This window comes from Toxorhynchites rutilus, chromosome 1, assembly GCF_029784135.1.
Source record: "Toxorhynchites rutilus septentrionalis strain SRP chromosome 1, ASM2978413v1, whole genome shotgun sequence".
Lineage (NCBI taxonomy): Eukaryota > Metazoa > Arthropoda > Insecta > Diptera > Culicidae > Toxorhynchites > Toxorhynchites rutilus.
This window is the reverse complement of record NC_073744.1, coordinates 184,411,677-184,437,419: the sequence shown is the minus strand read 5'-3', so window position 1 is coordinate 184,437,419 and position 25,743 is coordinate 184,411,677. Positions and strand designations below refer to the sequence as shown.

Genomic DNA, 25,743 nt, shown 5'->3' with positions numbered 1-25,743 from the left:
GGACAGCATGACCCTTCTAATTAATGTGAGCACATGGTCAGAGGTCTAACGTGGGACACCGACCAAAAAGAAAAAGGAAAAATAGTAACTAGTAAATTATGGAGTAAATTTATGTGAACATTAGCTAAAAAAAAGTACACAAAAGTTTTAACAAGTCTCAATTATTCGTGAAATTCTTAACATGACAAATATTTACATTGCACCAAGTACTAAAAAAACCGTCAGATCGAACATTTTTCTCTGTTTCGTGTACTTTTCGGTGTTCCAGACTTTGTTTACGCTTGAAAAAACTCGTTCGGTCACAGCATTTGTACCTGGCAGTACAATGTGAATTCCACAATATTCTTCAAGTTACCGAATGAAGCATGGTTATGATTTCGAAGAGTCCATTTGCAATTACTAAACTGACCAGACGACCCGCTTTTCGCGGGACAGTCCCGCGTTTTAGCAAAATGTCCCGCGTCAGATTCTGTCCCGCGGAACGTCCCGCGTTTGTCAAATCTCTCGACAAAAAAATTAAAGCTAATTTTAGTTCACTCTCTCTTTGAGTCAACATTATTATGTGATCCCACAAAAATGGCAATGATTGGAATGAATGTTCTGGCTTCGTGTTCTGTTGAGCAATGTGCCGAAATTTTTAAGCACTTTGAAAAAATGGTAAATTTTAATTTAAAGAAAATTGTAGAATTCGCATTGTGCTCACCAGGTACAAATGCTGTAATTTAGCATTTTTTTTCAGTCGTAAATAAAGTCTGGATCACCAAAAAATCACAACCAACTGTCGATACGTTAACCCACGTTAAAGCAGTGGCAACTATATTGTCACTCACAATCAATATTTTCGTCCCTGCACTTGGGATAGTGTTTTTATTTATTTATTTTTTTAACTGACGACTTCTAAAAGTATCTGACTATACTTCAATTTTTCTAAGGCTGCTGAAAGTGTAGGATATTAATTTGGCAGTCATTTTTTATGTAAACAACCCGCGTTTTTAAAACGCCTACAGAAAATTATGTTGAAATTCGTTGAAAATCCAATAAGTTCATAAGTTTTTCACTAGAATAATAGAATAATAAGCCCTTTTTGTCTTAATTTCTACAAAGTTTATTTTATACTGGCAATGAAGTGAACTTACAAGACAGCGGCAAAAATATTGCCACCATATACAGGCAAACCTGTTTTTGTGGGATCCCTTTTTGTGCAATTCCTCGTTTGTGTGAATCTCTTTATGCGATTTTATTATGAAATTGGGGCTTGAATCACACAAACCAATTTCACAATCAATAAAATCGCACAAAAAAAACACACAAAATAAAATATAAAAGAAATAAAAAAATTTGTTTGACTCGATTATATACAGGGTTCGATTACACACAGTGGAAATAAATCGGAGATTATATATAATCGAGTCCGCCCTGTATATTGTCACATAACGTACTTTTTTTTTGTTGGCGTCCCGCGTTAGACCTCTGGCCATCTGGCCACTTTAGCAATTACCCATTATTCGCATACTTCCTCATTTACGATATTTCATTAAACAACTTTGTCTCTTTTTCATCACAATCTACTAGTTCTTCCATCATATTTTATCCACAGATGCGGAGCTCTCTCAAATAGTATTCCAATAATTAGTATTTTGCAGGCTCCCCCATTTAGGACAATCAACATGATCAAAATGTGCAACTCAAACTTCACAAAAGCCAACAGTTTTCTGATTGAAATTACATAAAATTACACTTGACTTGAATGATTGCTGATTTCGTACATTGTGGCATAAGCTGATTATTTTTGACGTAGGGCTATGTCTTTCTTTAAGAGTGCCAAATCAGAAAACAGGTCACGTTTTCATGGAATAAAGTTAATGTTAATAGCTAATTTTGCTGCGAACAAATTTTGACGATTTGCATACCAATCGAATCGGAAATTCGCAAAGATTTGTTTGGTATGCTTTACATAACACTCCCCTGGTGTGTAATGTCTTCAAATTGATAAAAATTAGAAGCATTCCCATTTTCCCATACATGTGTTAACCGTGCTGTCAAAAAAGGGTAACTTATGCAGCCACGAGAATAGAAACAACGAAGGGGATGCCGCAAAGAGAATATTCGCGACGCGAACTCCACCCTGGCACAGTAAGTACGGTGGCGCTAGCGTATAAATATTGCATATCCTCTGAGGAAAACATTCACTTCCCCTTATGGTGGTCATCGATATCGGCGAGCGTCGATTGGGTATCATTTGTCTTATTCTGCTCATTTTGTGTCATCTTCGATTTCCCTCGAGCTATGGACGAGGGTGAGTATTTCACTCGCTGTGAATCTGGCATTACAATCAAACACATCGAGCCGAGTCATGGCGCGAAACAGGTGTAGCCCGACACTTTATGCTTGTAAATATTGCAGTTTTTGTTTTTTATGGGTTGTCAAAAAAAGTGAAACGGTTAAGGAATGTAGAAAAATAGTGGGAGCTGGTGGAACAAAAGTTTAATCGCATGTGGCCAAGTGTGTATGTGTCAAATGCGAACAAAGATCCCGGGGAGCGCGATGGATACTCAGTTCAATGCGTGCGATGATTCAAAGGAAAAGTGACCATACATGAAGCCGATCCGACGACAAATACTTTAGTATATTGGAATTTAGTTGTAGGTTGGGTTCTGGCCAGGTATAGACATGTTGCGGGCCAGGGTTGCCACATATACAGAATATTCTGTATTCTACCGATTTTTCGCCAAATTTCAGATCCAGATTTTCAGATTTTCAGCAAATATACATAGTTTACAGTTTTTTTTTTTAAATTCAATTTTAGTTATTAATTTCATTACAGTGCATACATATACTCTGTTCAACTTCTATAAGACCACCCTGATTATATTTCGTTGCAACACAAACAGTTAGAATTTCAACAAGATATATTCATACATTGTTGAATGCTTAGAATAAAGTATATTTAACGTCAATTTCGTTCAAAAGAGTTGTTTGTTTATTTATTGTGCTTGAATATGATAATTTTCTGTCCAGTTTCTATAAGACCATTTTTAAATTCATAAGTATTATCAATGAAATATTCAAAAAAAAATCGGCTGATTTACATGTTAATAATTGGCAAACTTGCCATTTCGGTTAATAACCTGGAAAATTCGTGTTGGAATACTGTTTATCAAATTCTGCCCAACGGATTTCTCGATATTTTTCCATGTTTTCGAAATTGCGACTTTGAGCACTTCAATCGTGGTGTACCGTTTTGTGTAGTATAGATTCTGCGTACAAGGATCCCCTTAAGAATTTCAACAGGATTCAAGTCTGGAAAGTTAGCCGACCAGTCCAAAAAAAAGGTTTTTGGTCCTTAATCCATTGCTTAGTTTCCTTGCTGATACGAATAGTAGCATTGTTTTGCTCAGATGTGAATTTTTTGTGACGATATCCACGCAAATACGGTAGGAGAGAGGATTCCAGAACATGTATGTAATTCTTGAATGATGTGAATGCTATCTTGAGCTTTCCGGTTGCACAGAATTCCGCCCAAACCATGCACGAGCCTCCACCAATACCCCTGGTTGAAAAAAAAAACTGTTCCTTCTTCAGTAAATCACGCCAGTATCCGTTGAAACCATCAGGACCATCCAAATTGAACTTTTTTCGTCAGTGAAGATAACCTGTACATTGAATAACTTTTCGTTATGGTATATAATAAAATGTATTCTTTTGGAAACATTCTTTGTGACAACATACCATGTCCCACTGTCGGTTCATGTGAGCTTTGGCAAAACTCAGACGTCTTCCGATGAGAGATGGAATAAGGTGAGTAGCTTTAACCTTTCAAGCCCTCTTCAAGTGAGGAATTTTTACCAGAACTTGACGAATTGTCTCCCGAGTAACATTTAAACTGAAATATTGCTTTATTTTCATAAGCGATTTTGAGGTATTCGAATCTGTTCTAGCTATTTCCCGCTTATCCCGGTCAGAGAGCTTCGATTTACGTGGAGCTCTCTCCTTCTTACCGTATCCTTGAGGATTCGCTAAATAATTGAGCACTACTTGATGGGATCGCCCAATCCGACGAGCAATTTCTCTGTTACCAACATTTTCTTGGTGAAATGCATCGATTTGTCTTTCTTCTCTATCCGTGAGCACTGTTCCGTTCGGCATTTTCCAGATTTATTGATCAAAACAACTAAAACAACGGAAGATGTAACTGGAGTTATAGGAACTTGACACTTGAGAAGTACAAAAACATTCGTTACGCGTGCACAAACACACATGAAAATAGTGTAGTGTATAGTAGTCACCAATACCTACACACTAGAATATAAATTGAAACATTGTTTGTTTACAATCACAAAGCAGCAACATCATCACCTGGTCTTATAGAAGTTGGACAGAGTGTAGATACCTCGATTTATAAAAATGTTTAACGAAACGAAACGAGATAACTTTCATTGGAGGCAGTTGTTAAGTGAAATCTTGAGTGGTTTGAAGAGCTTAAGCTGTTGTTTTCGTTCCATGTTAAGTATGACCATAATCTATCCGCCAATCGTATTCTGACTTATTTAAACAATACTACGACTAAACCGATTATGCTGTTCCTAAACTTCGTTCTACCGCTCATCAATAACGTCAATTGCACTTTTCAATCAGAAAGCTCTCAATTTTGCGAAGTATATAATAGAACAAGAATGTTATTGTTCATCTTGTTGGGCAACTTATGTTTGGAGAGCTACGTGCAACGATTCGCTGATGCTGACCTTGATGTGAAAGATTTTGAAGACTTTCTGAAGAAGCCTGAGATTGTTTACTTTGGTATCGATGCAGAAGGAGCTGAAAAAGGATTGGATTCAGCTAGGAAGCTGACCTTCAAATCAATTTGTCGCGACTTCTATATTCTCGTGAAACAAATTTCAAAGCGATTTGATTTCATTAATCAAAACTGCGGTCTTGGTAAACCCTCAAAGTTTCATCACGCTACCTTAATGATTTGATGCGCCAATTTCCTCGATTCTGTGAAAGCGGGAATAGTCAAGGCTTGGATAACAAATCCAGGTTACTCAAGACGAATCTTATGAGCTTGAGCTTTGGGTAGATTGGGTTGCAAGATTGTGTACAATTCGTAGTTGCTCTCCGTGATTGACCTGAACCAACGAAATTGCACGTTGTGCAAGTTTCGGTGATTCTAGCTTTGAATATTCAATAACGACTCCGGTCACGTCCTTATAATCACCAGGGGAGCTACTCAGGACGAATCTTATGGGACTAACATTGAGTGACTCAGATATAACTTGGTCCCAGCTGTTGGGTGTCAAAAAGCGTGATGAGAAATTTTTGTATCCATTGCTAAGGTCGTTTGTAAGACACTTTTTGATAATATTCATCAGCGCGTGTTTAGCGAATATTTTCGTTTCAAAATGCCAACAAAACAAGGTCCGGAAATCGGTTGGTACACACACTCTCTATTTTGAAAGCGAAAAACTATGTATAGGCTCAAGAAGGAGCTCCAAGCATGAAATTGACGAAAATTTTGAAGGCAAAGTTCAACAAAACCATGTCTTAATATCTTATGAGAACACTTGTAATACTAACCTCGAGCCAACCGCGAGTAATCGGTTACATATTACTAACATAGTTGTAAGCAAACATTGTCGAAATATTGAACTCCCGGCCCCGTTAGGCTGACGCCATATGAGCATTAATAAAAATATTTATTTTGGATAAAAAAAAAAAATGTCTTAATATCATACAGTTCAGATTGGGAAATTGTGGATTATGAGAAAACCTATTTATGATTTATTTTGAGGTATTGATACGACTTTTATAACCCATAAATAAAAAAAATTAAAATTAGAATAAACCTTCATTTTCATTTTTTTCCTTAATTTTTCGATACAGATTCTTAGTAAGTAATCTTTTAAATTTCGATACATTTCCAAATAATACCTGAAGCTACAATAATTTCATAGTCTTACGTCAACAATTCGGGCTTGTCCTGGGCATAACATCCTACGATTTATTCACATCTTCGTACGCGAAGCGCTGTTTAGCAAGCTGAGATTTCCTCGTATGAGTTGGAGTATTTACTGATGAAAAAAATACATAGAGCTGTCATCAAGCAGGGTTAAAACCGAAAGCCCCCGAAAACAAAGGAAATGAAATCTCGCGTAACTTTTGAAAAGGTCCTATGTAACAAATGTAAACAAATCGAGTTAATGGATGCACGCTATTAGTCTTCAATCATTGAATGCATTACAAAAACAATCGTTCACGTATCTATTTTCTTCATCTTTGTATCGCCGATACAAAAAATATCCAATGTACAGATTCGGATTTTAAGCACCCGGCTGTTACTTCGGACGCCACTTTCCTCCGATGCCCGAAACGTCCGAAGTAACAAAGCAGTCAAAACAACACGAAGTCGTACTTCGGTCGTTTTGAGTTTTTGTTTCTTACAGTAGTTGTTATCGATTTCAGTTCAATTCAACGGGTGATAACAATAATAATCTATCTTTAGAACGAAATGCTGATTTTTGGATTGTTGTTTAGTAGTTAGTTTCCAATTCTTATCGTGCAACGTAATATGTCCAATGTGCAAACGCGGGCAGTCAAAACGTCCAATGTAACATTTTCGCTCCTTGGAATCAACTTTAAACTCAAATCACGGAACAACAGCTACGATTGGTTTTGGAGAGCTATTCTTGATCGCTAGTGGTGAGAGGAGCGATAAAGATCGATAACTTTTAAGACAATTCGCGGAATAATGTTCGGATCTTCAACTTCGTTTTTCTCGAGTTAACGAAAATGTTACATTGGACCTTTTCAAAAGTTACGCGAGAAATATCTTCCAATGTGATTCGGTGTTGCGGTCGATACAGAATGGTGCGCCTGTGTCTAGTCATGAATTTTTGCGTTTGGAATTCTCAAAAACAAGTCCACCTTTAATCCCTTGTGATGATACATCTTGTGTGTAATGTGCGACCAAATTTAGAATGGTTTTTTATAGCTTTTAATTTTTTTCGATTGAAAATAGTTTGTTGATCCGTCCAATAATGCTTGTCATTCTGCATCTTGATATCTTTCGAAATATTCCAGTTTCTACTCTACAATATCGAGATGACTAATCTAGACACACCAGACCAATTATTATCAGATTCGGTATTCAGTTTTCCACATAATAGGTATTTATATCTTATGTCAATCTACTTCTCCGTGAAAATGTCTATCTAATGGCTGAACAGAAGCACGTCTAGCAAATAGCGAAACCGTAATAATCGCTTAATGAAGTGAAGTTATTTGAAAAATATATTGTTTTTACAAGGTAGAATCGTCGTCGTCGTCGTCGAATGTCGTCGAATGTCGTCGAATGTTTATATCTTGACAAACTGTTATAAAAAAATGAGTAATGAAATAATGAATCGATAGATCGATAAAACTCAATATAACTATTGATAGTGTAAAGCAGAGATCGAAATCCTCGCTCGGATGCACGATAAATATTCAATCAATCAATCTAGTTTTCGATGAACCGTGTATTGTTGATATTTTCGTCTCTTCGTTTTCACCGAAAATTCTTTTGCAGAGAGAAAGAGATGTGGAAAAATTCATTCTCGGAAGTTCAACGAGAATGGAAGAAGTGAAAAAGCATTATCGGCATCAAGGAGTCACTGAAAACGAAACCATTTTTCGGCAATCATAACTCACCGAAAAATAAAAATCGGCTTTGCGTTTCTCGCGAGAATCGAAGTGACCCAGTCTACTTTGTTGTGTCAGGTTGGTCCCAACAAATGGTGTCGACAACGATACCGATATCGTGCCATTTTGCAATGATTTTGTCGACCTATCCTTCGTATTTGACAACCAATTATGGGCCAACACTGTGCCAATCTGGCACCGCGTCGACCGACCGAAAAACTACTCCACTCTATTATGGTTTTATTTTGTTTTTCATGATAATGAGAATAAAAAGTGATGAAAAAAAATGGACCGTTGATAGGAATTATTTATTTCTTTATAAATATAAACAAATATATTACACATTACATTTAATTGTATATGATATTGTATGTATATGATTTTCTATGATCTTTTTTAGCATATTGCATATTGCATACTGCATCACTGAAACAAAACATAATTGATTAAATTATATCTGATTCAATTCATATTTTACCGCACTATGTACTTGCTATCGTGACGGTATTTCTCGTCGTATCACGATGATTGCGCATAATTTTACGGATGTGCTCAGATATTGTTTTTTTACAGCGTGGCGGGGGGCAGGAGTGGGTGGCCACCAACTGCTGGATGCTGCTGTTACTTACTGCACTGCAATGGATTCTGCATCGTGTGGGTAGTCCACTCTGGTGAAACCATTTGTATGCGGAAGCATGTGTCCCATCCGAAGACCACGAAATGTTCGAGTGTGAACCAACAACTACTTAATTGAAGTATGGTGGCCTCACTGAAATGAAAATTGTATTCACAGCAAATATCGAAGAAAACTATATACATTGAAATTTTCCTTACCCATAATCATCCCAGATAATCCAGCTCCATCAGGATTCCAAATCGGAGGAGGCATGTATACCGACCAATTGTTTGGTGTTGCTGTCTTATTTGTTGCACGGCAAATGAATTCTGCATCATGTAGGCGGCCCAATCTGGTGAAACCATGTGAACAAACTGGAAAAATATAATATAAAACAATAAATCGTAACCTAATTGAAAAACTTCTCGTACTTACGACATCTGATTCTCGATACATTTTCTGTTTTGTTTTAAATGACAGTTCGGATAGAAAGAGAAAAAACAATACTTGCAGTGATGCCGTTTCGCTCAGTTGATGTATCGAGTTCATTTATAGCTGAAACTATAGGCAGTGCTGCTTGCGGGGGTCAAAGCGGGATTAGATTCCGGCACTTTTGTAACATTTTATGGCGCTCGGTCGACATCGGACCGATAACCGCTCGAAAACAGTTTAGAGCGGGGAGCGTATAACATTCTCTCGCCTCCTATATTCTCAGCTATTTTTCCCTGTGGGTGAAAACGGATGTTTTTCGTCTCAAATCGGCGAGCATTTCGATCTCTGGTGTCAAGTATCATGAAAACATCACACCCATTGACTTGTGAGGTAATTGACAAGAAGCAAAAATATATACAATGAATAATGTGGTGCTAAAACCTCATTTGACTATCGTGTGACAGCTTATGACACTTGTGAGTCGAGAGTTATCCAACAAAATAATCTTTGCTCACACTACTGGGCATGACGAGCAAATTGTTCCGCATCTTCTCGCTTCCCAGCTACATGCAAATATGCCACCAAAGAGGCTTACTCCGGCGCAAGTACCTCTTGACACGACATTTTCTAAAAGCACTTACTACCCGCACAATTGCTAATTAACTGTGCTAATCCTCTGCGAGCCTCTTCCACTCAATTAGGTAATCCAATTCTTCTATAATCACTTGATTTGTTGGTTTTGGCTTGCGCTTTCATTTACTTGCACATCGCACACGGTTTGTAAATCGTTTGTTTTCTTCCAATCTGTGCGGGAGTTTATAAAACAAGAAAGAGCATAAACCTTGCACAAACATGATTTGTTGTATTCTTTGTGAACAAATTTTCCCATTAGTGATTCTTCGGACTCGTCTTGGCAAGCGGGTTCAGACACACCGCTGGAAACGGTCTGATTTGTATGCAAATCAGCACACAGATGGGGTAAGCAAGCAAATTTGAGAAAGAATGGGATTTTATTGGCACATCGTTTGCAGCGCTAAAATGAACCATCTGCCCTTTCGGTGTTTATAATTGGTACTTGGTTTTTGACTCCAGGAAGCTGGTTGACATTTCTATCTGAAAATCCGCAGATATCAATTTCAATCAATAATGCGTCGAACATAGAAATACGTGGTCTATTCAAATTTGACAAATGTCCACTGATAAGTTCCCACAAAAGTCATCAATTTCTCACCGATCCTCGGATGGCAGTTGATTTCTACCGCATCCCCGACCTTTACACCCGACCAATAATGTCAAGAGAGCATCAATGTGTGACCCCCAACTGCTTCGCACCGGCACAGGTTGCGAAGACTTTTTTTTGGTCTGTCAGCAACGCAGTACCATAAACAAAAAATCCCAAATAGAGAAAACTTTGTCTCTTGATGTGCCCTTCAGTCCGCACCTGACTCAAGAGCGCTACCCAGCATCGAAGGCTTTGCAAGAAGTGGTAAAAAAGAGCCATTGAAGCTTGATAGGCTTCATTCATTATCAATTAGAGGAATCCACTGGGGTTGATCGTTTTATTGGTTAACTGGTAGAGGTGTGATATGGTATCGTATTTATGTTCGCCTAATGAGTTCATTGTTATACTGTACAGGTTTTATTATTTCGATTTTACAGTGTGATTGGGTTATTTTTTCAGTTTCTATGTGGAACGAAGTCTAACTGCTGTGTGGGGGTGCAGTTCATGTTCAATCTAGGCTCATATCGATATAGACAGTGATGTTCATTGAAACGTATCGAACAGGTCATTCTTCAGGGTTTAATGTTTGAATGACGTGGGAGATTTTGGAAAAGTTACACCTTAGCAGACTACTATCACAGAATGAGCCATCCGCTGACGTGGTACATAATGATTCGGAGGAATCATCCCTTTCGATAAAACATCAACCATAGCACAATAACTCCAAACAAAAGTCAGGGGCAATTTTGTGTTTGCTGTTATGTGAATTACGTCAATGAGATTTTTTTTAAATTTTTCTATTTTATTAAAAAATATTAAGTTTTCATAGCAATGGAATGAGAAAATCAAGCATATTGTTGATTTCTAAAAAATGATCGAACCTTAGATTTAACTCAACTCATCAAATTCCGCACAGTAATCTTTGCGCACTTTCTGGACGCTGCAGACCAAATCTTCTTGAACTCTGACATTTTTTTAGACACTGTACCTTCCTTCTTGAACTTGGCCTTGACATTACCCAGTAACGTTCAATTGACCGCAGCTGGGGACAGTTGAGGTCTTTTTCGACGAACATGATGTTGTTTTCCGAAAACCATTGTAGAGTGTATTTGGCATAATGTGCCGATGCCAAATTCGGCCAGAATAGAGGAGGAACCTCGTGCTTTCTTTAAAGTGAAAGCAATCTCGTCTTCAAGCATTCTTCCACATAAATTTGTGCGTTTATAGTACCTTTTGCGAAAAAAGTTGACGATCGCATGCCACACGTGCAAATGGCTAGCCAAACGAGTGCAGAATTTTGTTTTCAGTTTCCAAATCAATCCGCGACATTTCGATAACAACTTTATGACCACGACTAAATTACTTATATTTCGATTTTTGACATGTAAAAAAGCGTGCTCTGATTACACAATAAAAAAAGTTCACCCGTTAGTGTGTAATAAAGTGTTAAATATTTAAGACTACTTTTCGATACACTCCTTAAATGAAGTTCATTTTTAACTTAGAGTTGTTCGTTTGCAATAGTAATCGCAACATCATCTAGAATATTGTTTCATCAATGGCGTTAATGTGCCAGAAATCAATGATGAGGTCGCCACTAGAACAAAACAATATTTAAAAAAAAGGTCACAGAAGGGTTGTGTCCAAGACACGACCGCATAGTTGACGTAGGATTTTGGATATGGTTGAAGACATCGTTGAACTCTTTGATAATGATATGATGGACCTGAAAAGGGCCGTTTTGTATGGTTGTTGAATATTGTTTGTTCACTCCACCAGTGTTTACAACCGAGTGATTATGACAAAAGGATGGTAATTAGTCGTTGGATAGTGCGTATCAAGATAGAAGATTCCTAAGTGGAATGAGATATGATAAAAACCGCCTTCTACGGCCCTGGATGAGATGGCTCGTGTGTTATGTATGGATAAAATAAAAAAAAAATCACCAATGTAATATAAGATAATTATCATTATCAAACACAATTATCATTTTTTCTCACCAGAAAAAAAAAAGTTACTTTATTACAGAAAAACATATTTGAAATGGAAAACTATTATAATTTTTACTTTCTGAGTGTTTATTCAATCCATTTCCATTTTTGCTTCGAACTCATCTTAACACAGTGGGGCATATAATTTTTGTTGGACTAACATCACCTAATACGATATTTGGAGCATACGGGAAATGACTTTTTCGAAAATTCCTTCACTTTTCCAATTTTTCTCGCCGTATGAACTTTCCTTGGGTGAAAATGAACACAACAAAACCGACAGCTTGAACCGGACGATCCGTTCTCGAACGAAAACACACATTGTTTTTTTATTTATGAAAATTGAAATAAATTGTTTCAGATTTCAAGGCATTTTCAACATAACTGCTACCATATACAATTTTACAGTTACACTTGTGCTAAATGTTTCACAATACATGATCGGTCATTGACATAAAATTTCACGAAGCAACCAACATTGAAGTTCCAAATTTAAATTTCATTTGCCAGCATCATCTTACTTGCAATATAAAAATGTCCCCAGCATGCATATATTTGCAATGCCGATTTCCCAGGCAGCTTGGTTTTGATGTCTCTGTTAGGAAACACATTTCGTTGGGAACAAAAGCCTACTTTCATGTATTTGCAATGACGATTTTCCAAAGACACCTTAGATTTGATGTATCTGTTAGGGAAAAGATTTTGATGGGAACAAAAGCTCCCCCTTCTTTCATTTCATTTGCCAGCATCATCTTACTTGCAATATAAAAATGTCCCCAGCATGCATATATTTGCAATGCCGATTTCCCCCATGCAGCTTGGTTTTGATGTCTCTGTTAGGGAACACATTTCGGTGCGAACAAAAGTGCCCTTTACTTTCATGTATGTGCAATGCCGATTTCTTCGTATCTTCAATTTTGACCAATCAGAGCGAGGTATTTCCGTTTGGAGATTTTTCGATTGTTTGATCGTTAGTTTCATATAATATATTATTTTATCCATTCTGAACGCTCAGATCGATTGATGAAAATATCTCGTAAATCTATCAAGAAATAACGGACTAATAATTGTAAGCACATGAGCCGCCGCATGTATCGTCAATTTCAACCAATCAAAAGCGGGTATTTCCGTTAAGATAGGGGTTTTTTTTTATTTTTTTATTAAATCGTTTATTTTTACAGGCTCAGTTACATAAGTTTAAAGGAGCCAAACTCCTATTTGTATAGTTACAAGTATATATAAACATTTTTTATTAATTCTAATGTTAATGAAGTAGAGAACCGATTACTCGCGGCTTGCTCGAGTTTAGAAGGGTGACATTTTGTTTCAGGAAAAGGATGGGATATAAGGATATGTTGACAATGTTCACTCTCACATTCGCACTCACATTCATCATACTCAATTCTTAAGCCTATCTTATATCTAACATGTATTTACATTTCACCTTATTCTATTGTTAGTAAGAAGGGATTTGATTTCTCGCGAAGGGAAAGGAAAAGGAGAATATAAGGATATAAGGACAATCACACACGAAGATTGATAGCTTTTAGGAAGACATATATTTGGGACATGTAATCAAGGTCTAAACCAGCTAACACATCTCTCACCGGCACATTGGGCTGCCTTCCTCTAGCCCGAAGAGAGTTTTCTAAATTCGATCTGGCAACAAGATACTCCTCGCACGACCAAACAACGTGTTCGATGTCGTGGTAACCTTGGCCACAAGCACAGATATTGCCATCGGCAAGATTAAAACGAAAGAGTAGCGCGTCTAACGAACAGTGATTGGACATGAGTCGAGAGAAGGTGCGAATAAAGTCCCGACTTAAGTCCAGACTTTTGAACCATGGTTTGAGGCTAACCTTAGGGATAATCGAGTGAAACCACCGGCCCAATTCATCTTCGTTCCATTTACGTTGCCAGTTAGCGATGGTATTTTTACGGACTAAAGAATAAAATTCATTGAAAGCGATTTGACGCTGATAAATATCGCCTTCAATTGCACCTACCTTTGCCAATGAGTCAGCCCTCTCGTTACCCGGAATTGAGCAATGTGAAGGGACCCAGACAAAGGTAATGACATAACAGCGTCTGGATAAAGCACTCAAAATTTCTCGTATTCTCTCAAGGAAGTACGGCGAGTGCTTTTCCGGCCTCACTGAACGGATAGCTTCGACAGAGCTAAGACTATCCGTTACAATGTAATAGTGTTCAACAGGTCGTGAGGCGACGCTGTCCAGCGCCCAATGTATTGCTGCCAATTCAGCAATATACACAGAGCAAGGATTCTGAAGACTGTGGGAGGTGCTAAAAATTTCGTTGAACACTCCAAATCCTGTGGACTCATTCATAGAGGACCCATCAGTAAAGTACATATTATCACAATTGACACGCCCATACTTTGCATTGAAGATCGTAGGAATGATCCCCGATCGATGATAATCTGGAATTCCATGGATTTTCTCCTTCATGAACAGATCAAAATGTACAGAGGAATTGATGTAGTCAGGAAAACAAACACGGTTGGGAGTATACGAAGAAGGGTCAACCTGCATGGAGATGAATTCATGATATGAGCTCATGAATCCTGAATGAAAATTTAGCTCGATAAGCTGCTCAAAATTTCCGATCACCAATGGGTTCATAACCTTACACCGGATGAGGAACCGAAGAGATAATAAATTGAAGCGATCTTTTAGTGGGAGTACGCCTGCCAAAACCTCGAGACTCATGGTATGCGTTGAGGGCATACATCCCAACGCAATACGGAGACAAAGATACTGAATTCGCTCGAGTTTAATGAGATGTGTTTTGGCAGCTGATTGAAAACAGAAACTGCCATACTCCATCACTGAGAGAATAGTTGTTCGATACAACATTATAAGATCTTCGGGATGGGCTCCCCACCAGGTGCCGGTAATTGTACGGAGAAAGTTTATTCTTTGTTGACATTTTTTACTCAGATACCTAATATGGGCCCCCAAGTACATTTGGAGTCGAACCAGACCCCAAGATACTTGAATGACATAGCATTAGTGATCGGTTTACCCAAAAGTTGAAGCTTTGGTTTTGCTGGTCTATGCTTCCTAGAAAAAACCACCATCTCTGTTTTCTCCGTGGAGAATTCGATCCCTAGCCCAATGGCCCAGGTTGAAAAATTGTTCAAAGTATCTTGTAAGGGTCCTTGCAGGTCGGATTCGTTTGATCCTACGACAGACACCACTCCGTCATCTGCAAGTTGTCTTAAGCTGCAATTTTGTGTAAGACAATTGTCGATGTCGCTTACATAGAAGTTGTACAAAAGGGGGCTTAAACATGAGCCCTGGGGGAGGCCCATGTAGGAGACCCGATTTACTGTCGAATCCCCGTGAGAAAAATTCAACTGTTTCTCACAAAGCAAGTTATATAACATATTATTCAATAGAGGCGGCAGACCCCGAGAGTGTAATTTGTCTGACAAAACCTCTATTGAAACAGAATCAAAGGCCCCCTTTATGTCCAAGAATACTGAAGCCATTTGTTTTTTTTCGGCGTAAGCCATTTGAATTTCTGAAGAAAGCAACGCAAGACAATCATTCGTCCCCTTGCCCCTGCGGAACCCATATTGTGTATCTGAGAGTAGGCCATTCGTTTCAACCCATCGATCAAGGCGAAACAAGATCATTTTCTCCAACAATTTCCGTATACAAGACAGCATTGCTATTGGGCGGTACGAATTGAAGTCGGACGCGGGTTTTCCGGGTTTTTGAATAGCTATAACTCGTGCTTGTCTCCAATCATCCGGAACAACATTATGCTCCAGAAACTTATTGAATAAATTCAACAAGCGATGTTTGGCCACATCGGGGAGGTTTTTCAACAAGTTGAACTTAATTCTATCCGATCCTGGAGCCGAATTGTTACTTGAAAGGAGAGCAAGAGAGAATTCTACCATCGAAAACTCGGAATCAAGATCGCACCTATCTTGTGGTATATCTCGAACAATTCTTTGCACGGGAGCGAAATCGGGACAAACCTTTCGCGCAAAATTAAAAATCCATCGATGTGAATGTTCATCGCTTTCATTCGATGAAGAGCGATTTCTCATGTTTCGAGCCACTTTCCATAATTTTTTCATTGACGTTTCTCGTGATAAACCTCCCACGAAATTTCGCCAATAAGCACGTTTTTTACCTTTGATCAAGTTTTTAAATTGATTTTCAAGGTCCAAATACGTTTGAAAATTCTCAATGGTTCCTCGTTTCCGAAAAGCTTTGAATGCATTCGATTTTTCTACATAAAGCTTTGAACATTGGCTATCCCACCATGGATTGGGAGGCCTTCGGTAAATGGTGGAACCTGGGATGGGTTTCGTTTGAGCGCGAACCGCGCTGTCATAGATCAAACGAGAAAGGAAGTTATACTCCTCCAATGGAGGTAAACCATCTCTGGAATTGATGGCTAGAGTAATCGCGTCCGCATATTTTTTCCAGTCAATGTGTCTTGTGAGGTCATATGCCATGTTTATAGATTCAGAAGAATTCGACCCAATGGTGATGGAAATTTTGATTGGCAAGTGATCACAACCGTTGGGGTCCTGGATTACATTCCACTTGCAATCTAACGATAGTGAATTCGAGCAAAGCGAGAGGTCAAGAGCACTTGGGTTAGCAGGAGGTTTAGGCACACGTGTTGTTTCCCCAGTGTTCAAAACGGTCATATTGAAGCTGTTACAAAGGTCATATATCAACAATGAACGATTGTCATCGTACGGTTCCCCCCAGGCAGTTCCATGAGAGTTGAAGTTTCCCAAGATCAATCGTGGCTCAGGAAGGAGTGAGCACATGTCAATAAGTTGCTTGCGGCTAACTGTAGCTCTCGGAGGCCAATACAAGCTGACAATACAGAGGTCTTTGCCTCTGATGTTTGCATGACAAGCAACAGCTTCGATCCCTCCAATAGGTGGAAGGTCAATTCTAAAAAATGAGTGGCACTTATTGATCCCCAATAGCACCCCTCCGTATCTATCATCACGGTCCAAGCGTATAATATTAAAATCGTGGAAAGAGATATCATCTCGCGAAGAAAGCCAAGTTTCGAACAGAGCAAAAACATCACAATTGAAGTTATGAATTAAAAATTTGAATGTATCCAATTTAGGGATAAGACTACGACAATTCCACTGTAAAACAGTGATATCTCCGACCTCTCTATTTGAATTAGACATCAAGAGAGATAATCATTGCAAGGAGGGGCCATGTTTGCATCAATTGTTGCAAAATTGTCTTTAATACTGGAAGCATTGAGATGACAATGGTTCTGATGGAATCGGAAACATTAAAACACTTGAAGATTTGATCCAAAAGGTCAGCCAGGAAGCCAGGAGGAACCTGATTTTGCTTGTCCGCTGCACTCGATATTTTAGGCAAACTAACATGGGGTACCACCGATGGGACTTGTCGTTGAACTTTGGGAGTGGACATATTTTTACGCCGGGAATTCCCTTTGAAAATAAACGGTGTGCCCTCGTTAGCTTCATCCGCTTCCAATTCGTCAACTGGCAGTGAAGCAAAGACATTGTTTGTTGGTAATGGTTGTTGTTGAGCCAGTGGGGGAGCGCCCTTTAAAATATCCGCGAAAGTGCGTTTCGAGCGTTCCTTCAAAGAGCGCTTTTGTTTATCCCAGCGACTCTTGTAAGCTTCACAAGCTGAGAGCACGTGTGGGGATCCCCCGCAATATGGACACTTATGCTCAGTCGCACTGCAGGATTAACCCTCATGTTGCTCTCCGCAAGTGGCACAGCGCTCCTTGTTGGCGCAATAAGCTGCTGTATGACCAACTGACTTGCATTTGTTGCAAGTCATGGGCTTTGGCACGAAGAGTCGCACCGGCAGCCTCAATTTGTCCACCATAACGTAGTCAGGGAGGGCGGCGCCAGCAAAAGTGACTCGAAACGAGTCGTACGGCGTAAATTTCTTTTCTACTCCTTCCTGGGTAACTTTTCCAAGTTGGCGACATTCCAAGATTTTGACTTCCATCGAAGGAACCCTCTTGAACCTGCCAACTCCCATACTTTCTATAGTTTTGCACGTCAGACCCGTTTCAGATATAACGCCCCCAATTTCTACGTTATGGGAGGGAATAAAAACTCGATATTCGAGGATGAAATGCTTATCAGCAACAATATCGTTCCCGTCCTTTCGGTTAGTCACGACAACTCGCAATTTGTTCGGTCTTACTTTGCAAATTTCGGAAACAGAGGTGTATCTTTTCAGATCTGTCATAATCTGTACGACCCTCAAGGCTTTACCATTAGGTTTGGGCCGGAAGAAAACAACCCAAGGACCAGCGCCAGGCGCATCGTCCGGATAAACCCTGACACGGGGAGCGGATACAATAGGAGAGGAATTCGAGGACAAGGTTTGAGTGGGGACAGTAACATCAGAGGGGGGAAGGGATGTCGATGATTGGGTGGAAGTATTGGAGGAATCAGGGGAAAGGTTTGCAATCTTTTTTTTTGGAGGGGCGCTTGGTAGTGTGAGTTGACTCGTCCCCAGAAGAAGAATCTTCGGGCATAGGAGTCCGTTTAAGGGACTTACTACACCCTGCTTGAGCAAGCGAGGGGAAGTCTGAAATGTCCATGTCTAGACCCCCACCCTCCTCCATTCATAGAACGAACGATTATTACAATTTTTTTATTTCACTTGTAAAAAAAAATAAAAAAAAAACTTAAATAAAATAAAAATAATCACATAAATTTGTTGTTCCGATATGCGCTCTGTTACCCTATTAAGGGAGACACAAAAGTCACGCGCTACGGAGACAACACAATAGCAGAAGTTATTGTTGTACTCAACTGAGCGTCAACCACGTGTTGACGATGCCGTTATGGTTATTGATCCACTACAGACGCCGATCCAGACCACTGCAGAGGCGCTGCTTCCTCGGTTCTGGCTGCTTTGGGCACTTTGGGCACTAATTCACCACAGAACACACGATAAAAAAACCAACTTGTTGGGGAGAAGAGAAAAAAAAACTTCGAGAACAAAGCTTGAAGAGTAATGAATAGCACATCCAGCTCCATCAAGTTGTTAGCGAGGAATGGAGGTGGGATATTGAAGTTGCCTTCTAAATGGCAACAAGTTTGCGAACAAAACGGCGCATATTTGACTTAAATTGGATAATTTTAAGTATGTTAAATAGAGCGTCAAATTTCGATCAGAAATACGACATTTCTTTTTCCCTAACCTATATACTGTTATGAAGATAGATAATTTATTCTTCTTCTACAAAAAGGGCTTTTTTTCTCGATTTTTGTATTCATTTTATACTTAAAGGTTTCTATAATATTGTCTTGTTATTGCTTAACTGGTTTGAAGGTAATTAATTACCAGGCTCCATAACCTGATGCCATAACCATATTGTATTTCGAATTTCAACCCGTTTGCTTGCTCCGGATTCAGTTCACTCTGCAGTTCGTGGTCACAGTTCAGAATCGCCCGAGTCTCATGCATAATTACTAGTCGGTGTACAAAATTTCGTACAGTTTTATTCATTCGAAAACGAGCCGACTTTTGTTAAGAAAGTTGGACCCGAATGCGTTTTTGAGTCAAAATTAACAAATGTGGCACTCGTCTTGTCGAGAGCTTCCTAACACCTGATTCATTAGTCAAAACATGAATCATATATTATTTTGCCAAACATATTTTTTCCTTAATCATACCATGTTCAGAAGAAACGCGTTATCAACCATGGACAAACTAAGCTTCAACCTCAAAAGGCAACAAAGGAATCTTTCTCGAAATTTATTCATGCCAGCATAAGGCACCCATTTTCGATGATGAGTTCTATGGTGACTACGAATGTGAATTTGAAGGATAACATTACTCGAATCATTGGCCAAATAATGAATTGAGACACTTTCAGTCCTATTCTGTATTCCGACGGATTTTCATTTCGTTCGAAACCGTTATTTCGTTCGAGCTATAATTTCTCATTCCCTATTTCGAACGTTTTGCCCATTTAATAATTAATTAAGAGAAACAGATCGAACGAAATGAAAACAACTCGAACGAAACACAAGATGTTGTTTCACTGAAGTTGAACGTACTGTTCACCAAATTGTTCTGACAGAGCAGGGTTTAATAAATTTGTAGATACTATACCGTGATAAATGTTCTCATGATACAATATTGAACAGATTAGCCACGTCATTGTGACCCACGCATCGGTGATCTGAACTGGAAAGGACCTATAAAAAACACACACTTCATTTTACTTTCCAGGAAACCCTTCGCGATTCCACCCGCCCAGAAGCACTACAAGATCGTATTCATCAAAGCTCCGTCGCCTCCGGCGCAAGCGCCACCCATCATCCCACCCCTGCCGCAGAACGAAGAAAAGACCCTGGTGTACGTGTTGGTGAAGAAACAAGACGAACCCGACGACATCATCATTCCAACGCCTGCTGCGACCCCACCGTCGAAACCGGAGGTCTATTTCATTCGCTACAAAACGCAGGTGGCATTGCATACCCTTCCCAATTGCACTGTTCTGAAGTGTTGTCTAATCGTTGTACCTATTGATCTTCATCAACAGAAGCAGGAAGGCAGTCCCGGTGGGCCTTATCCTGCCAGCGGTTCGCCCCCAGGTCCAGAGTATGGAGCCCCGCCGAGTAAACCACCCAGCAACAGCTACGGTGTACCACTATAGATCCATCCTGTCCGAGTACATCTTCCATAAGTTCTTGAAACTGTTCAGTGGTCTTCCACCAGTCTGAGATTGGCGTTTAGAGGCGTTTGAAAGGAACAACATCATTTTTTACATTGTAAAATCGCTTGTATATATTTAGCATTACGCATGACACTAAAAACTATAAACAACAATATGATTTTCTCTCATTAATCTAGCTTCCAAGTTCTGGAAATGTTCTAACCCAAGAGCACATCCATTTCACCTTCTGTCTTCAATCTCACTTTCTAGGATCAATAATTTAACAGCGAAAACATTGTCAGTTGTGGAGTCGCGGGGTTCATTAAATTGGTTCTAAATTAAACTAGTTTCACACACATGTTTTTATCGTAGCAGAAAAACGTGAGCACAGTTCGGCAGTTTGACACATCTCGAGAGCCATCTTTCTTCATTTGTCACCGTTAAAAAAAAAGATGGCCACCCGGCGCGAGCATTTTCAATTGTCACAGCGTTGGGTCCGGTTTCCTGAAGTGGGGGAAGGGTCACTTGCTTCTAGGAAAAACCCCCGCCACTGCACATATTTCATTTAGACTAGTTTTAAAGCATTTTTATGCGGGCGTTGCGTCGGTCGCGTCGGTATCTATCGACGCCCGAAGTGCTCGGAGGGGAATTTCCTTTCTGCTTGGGGGAGGCTGGTGGATGGGTTTATGGATAGCCCTGCTGCTGTTCACTTGGGAGACCATATTGGCCATTGGGACCGGCTGTTGGAGAAAAACATGGAAAAAAAACAAACAATGGCGGTTAGCGTGTCAGTTTTGCATGCAATGGTTACGAAAATAATGACACTTCCTCGTGGAGGAAGTGGGCTCGTGTTTAATTGTTCGCTCGTCCAATGGAAGAAAGCGAAGTCGTCTCAGCAAATATTTAGCTTGTGTTTAGATGGCATTCGCTCGTGGCGATATTAGTCTCGTGCGGTTTCTCAACCGTGAGCTGTGAAGGTGCCTGATTTGCATCGGTCTTCTGCGGTGAACATGTGTTTTGCTGTTCTCAGGCCCGAATGCGGATGTTAATCGCAATTTTATTGATATTTTTATTTTTTGTTCAGATCAAACTATCTGGACCAGATTTTTTCCGATCTCTGAAGATTATATCCTTGTCAAGCGTATATTGTTGAATGGCGGATGTAGATTTTATTCTAATCAGCACCATTCTCAATTTCAAGGTATTGTTGACATCATTCGTGAAAAATGACATTTAAAAATGATATCAAATTCCCACGCATCATTCATCTGTGAAATTTGATCCTCAAAAATTTTCGACTTTCTCCGCGCGAAGCACAGCAATCGATCGATCATCTGTCAAAGTTATTGTTTGCATATTTTGTTGTCACCTCTAGCCGCAGCCACAACAACAATATGTCACTTTCGCTTTCGTGCTGCTGCGATGCGATGAGCGCCGATCTTTATGCATACTCAGGTGACCCAGGCCGGCTCGGTTCGTAAACATAAGCGCACACGGAAAATGTCAAGGCTCCGAGGAGTGACAGACGCACTCCAGCACCCACAGTAGGCGTAATGTGTTCAAACAAAAATACGCACGGAGAAAGTTTCTAACCTCAAACAAAGCCGCATCCCAATTTATTGATGCCTGGCTGGCTGGGATTCGAACAAAAACTGGTTCGTTACGTTTGTCATTTGCGTATGTGTCATCATCGGCATCGGAATATTATGTGAACACGTTCGCATAATAGCATCCCTCTCGATTGTCATGCATATTCATGGGTGTTGTCGAAGTTTTTTTTTTTTTGGAGCTAAACCAGTCTTGTCGCTCCAGAAGGTTCCGAAATGTCACGCGGAAGCAGCGATCAGCGATCGGATGATTTATCGACGCGCCTGCGCGTGGTATACCTCTGGGAATGGAAAGTTGTCCTTCCCGAATTGCACCGGTCAAAAGGGGCTCGGTTTAACCATAAGCACACTCATTGTAGGCATATAAAAGGAGTATAATGAGTGCTCTGTGAAGGGCTCGATCATGTAAGGTTATGTAACAGCAACGAGGATCGTTAATTTGCGGTTTGGGTGCGTTGCAGTACACCCGAAGCGACCTAATTACGAGGGTCAGTTATATCTTACGACGTTGATTGATTTTAACGAAGCTTTAATAATCAAATTCCATCATAATTAGAATGTAAAGAATTAAACCAAAACTATTTCGATTTAAAACATTGTTTCAGAGATCGAAATAGTCGCCTACTTCAGAGGAAACACATCCGTTTTCACCCACAGAGAAAAATACTTGAGAATATGGAAGGTAAAGAGGAGTAATTTTCGCGCGAAACGCAATGCCGATTTTTATTTTTCGATGGATTATGATCAGCCGAAAAATGGTTTTGCTTTCAGAAGCTTTTTTCTTGCACGAAATGCCTTGACAGATTAGGCTAAACAGACCAACGTTGGTCAAGTTAGCTTTGATTTTTCGCTCTTTGTTTCATTTTCCATATTTTCAGCACTATATGAGAAACGAGAAAGCGTTTTCGTTAGACTTCAGAGATACAGAGAGAGATTTTGCCACTTTCCTCTCTCTCTCAAAAAGAATTTTCGGTGAAAAGAGAGGAGACGGAAATTTGAACATTGCACAGCTCATCGAGAACTAGATTGTTTATAAACATTTCAATGTTCTTGCTGAAATCGGCCAGACATCGGGTGAAGTGAAGAGGAAAATCGTAACGACATATTTCATTCAATCTTCAAAAATCAGCTTTCTTCCCGAAAATAAACCAGTTCTCTAGCCCGCTAATCGCCGGAAGGAATCCAGTTAGAACAGACACGCACACGCATTCGAAGTATGGCGAGACGAGCGACGGCACGCGTCTAACGGTACCGGGCGCGTTCTATTCTCCCTTTTTTGTTTGTCTTCTCACTGGTCCCGGAGGTCTCCGAGGTCTTAACATTCTTTTTTCCCATTCGCTTTCTTTCTTAAAAAGCGAAAACCGGTCTCTGACCGGTCGGGTGAAATAAAAAGTGATGCAAACGTCTGGACCACTTGTCGTAAACGAGTGGAATCGAAGAATGAAAACGGGACCGGGAGGCAAGTTCATTGACTTTCTTCCTTCCGCGATCGGTTTCTGCTTCTGCAGTGCAAGGTTACCTTTGGAAAATTAATTATACTCACTTCCACCGCTACTCGACGACGAAGATGATCCCCCGCCAATGGATAGTGTGAGGCCACCGCCAGAAGATGATCCCAGCGAGCTGCCGGACTCGTACCCGATGCTGGAACCCGACGAACTAGACGCTCCACCGAATGAAATTCCTCCGAGTGAAGCTCCTCCACCGAGCGAGCCACCTCCAATGGATCCTCCGCCAAGAGATCCACCACCCAGGGAACCACCTCCCAGTGTAGCACCGCTCAAGAATTGTCCAGAAAGATCGCCACCTCCAAGAGCACCACCGCCAAGAGAACCACCGCCGAGAGAACCTCCACCGAGGGCATCACCACCTCCGATCGAACCTCCGATGACACCACCGGCTCCAGCGCCTCCCGCACGGTTGGTCTTGTACTTGATGAAGTAAACCTCTGGTTTGCTTGGTGCCAGGGCAGGCAGCGACGGGATGTTGATATCACCCTGATCGTCAGGTTTCTTCACCAGGACGTACACGATGGTCTTCTCCTGTTGCTGTGCCTGCTGGACGGCGATTTGGGCGGCCGAAGGCTGCACGCTTGGTGCCTTGATGAAGATGATTTTGTAGTGCTTTCTTGGGGCTCCAGTTGCAAGGATCTGCTGGGCGTGAGCTTCCTCTGGCTCCTGTGGTGGGACGTGAACGTAGATGTGCTTCTGGATAACAGCTTGACCTGGTAAAAATTTGTAGTTGCGTGATTATAGCGTCATTCTTTTCGCACTTTGAAACACTTACCGGCTGCTGCATGACCTCCGGCACCTCCCAATCCTCCATGGCCTCCGGCACTTGCTAATCCACCACCAAGTCCACCTCCGAAACCACCGGCACCTCCTCCAAGTCCAACTCCTCCGAATCCGGCACCTCCCAACTCAGATCCACCTCCTAGTCCTACCACTCCCAATCCAGCTCCATCAAATCCTCCCGAAAAACCGCTGAATCCACCAAATCCTCCGAATCCAGAGCCACCGCCAAAGTTGGAGCTTCCACCAAAACCGGAGCTACCACCGAAGCCCGAGCTTCCACCGAATCCTCCGAATCCGGCGCTTCCTCCCGATGAATGGCCAGTGCTTACGAACTGCACAGCAGGGACGGCCTGCAGCACAGTAGCACCACCTCCGAAACCGGCACCAATTCCACTGGAGCCACCGGAGCTATAGGAAGCACCACCTCCGAAGCTACCTCCGCTAGAACCGGAGCTGTAGGAGGCAGCACCACCACCACCACCAATATGACCACCGAGACCTGAGTTACCTCCAGCAGAAATCGTAGCCAGCTGGATTGATGGGGTAATTTGAACGGATGATCCACCACCAGAATGTCCGCCGCCACCTCCCGAGCCTCCATTAACCACACGTGGCGAATAGTTGTATCCCTGAACCGGAGGTTCCGGACGACCCGATGCGACGGCTATGCAAGCCAAAACCTTGATAGAAGAATGACATTGCCTTGGTTTAATTTCACTTCACCATACTTCACAAAAACGTTCATTTTCATTCTCGAATAATCGGTCCTTTTCGCATCAGTCTCATGATCATTCATCGCACTTACCACGAAAATCTTCATTTTCAAACTCACAAATTGTCACACTTTCAGAACTGAAACACCAAAATCCAAATCCGAACAAAAATCAGGCCCCGATATTCACCGGAGGAAGCTAGATCTCGCACTGCATGCTGATAGCATTGTTTGTATCGATAAATATAGGCAGATCCCCACCACCATGTCGCAGCGCTGTGCCGCGCACTCACTCATCTCTGTCTCTGGCCGGGGTGGTAAGATACGACAAAACAGAGATGAGTCCCCCCAATTTCCGATGATGGACCGGGGCAGTACGGCCGAAAAACCAGTCCTCCCGGAGGAGGTGTACGAACGGGGCCTAAGACGAAAGAGGAAAAAACGCATGTTTTAGACCTATCTCAGTCAGAGCATCGAGAGCATCGCAACGGCTCACGCATC

General features: G+C 40.8%; 2 protein-coding genes across 2 annotated transcripts in view; one reads left to right on the top strand and one right to left on the bottom strand.

The window, feature by feature from the left end:
• The window catches only part of LOC129763013 (uncharacterized), a 24,899-nt gene extending 4,107 nt beyond the window's left edge, over positions 1–20,792 (top strand). Inside the window, exons 3-4 of the mRNA XM_055761714.1 lie at positions 20,203–20,437; positions 20,516–20,792. Of these exons, the coding sequence (XP_055617689.1) occupies positions 20,203–20,437; positions 20,516–20,629 (349 nt within the window). The 3' untranslated portion in view covers positions 20,630–20,792. The remainder of the gene's footprint in view (positions 1–20,202; positions 20,438–20,515) is intronic.
• Positions 20,746–25,743, bottom strand: LOC129763012 (uncharacterized). Its single transcript, XM_055761713.1, has 4 exons — positions 25,336–25,743; positions 24,523–25,210; positions 23,780–24,460; positions 20,746–21,369 (listed from the first exon to the last, which is right to left on the bottom strand). Exons 1-4 carry the CDS (start codon positions 25,348–25,350, stop codon positions 21,314–21,316), a joined length of 1,440 nt encoding a protein of 479 aa, XP_055617688.1. The 5' UTR covers positions 25,351–25,743; the 3' UTR covers positions 20,746–21,313.

Excerpts from the sequence above, each read along its gene's own strand:
- LOC129763012 (XM_055761713.1), bottom strand. Across the intron at positions 24,461-24,522 it reads CGGAGGTCATGCAGCAGCCG|GTCAAGCTGTTATCCAGAAG; the intron begins GTAAGTGTTTCA and ends AATTTTTACCAG. Across the intron at positions 21,370-23,779 it reads GTCGTCGAGTAGCGGTGGAA|CCGGTCCCAATGGCCAATAT; the intron begins GTGAGTATAATT and ends TTTCTCCAACAG.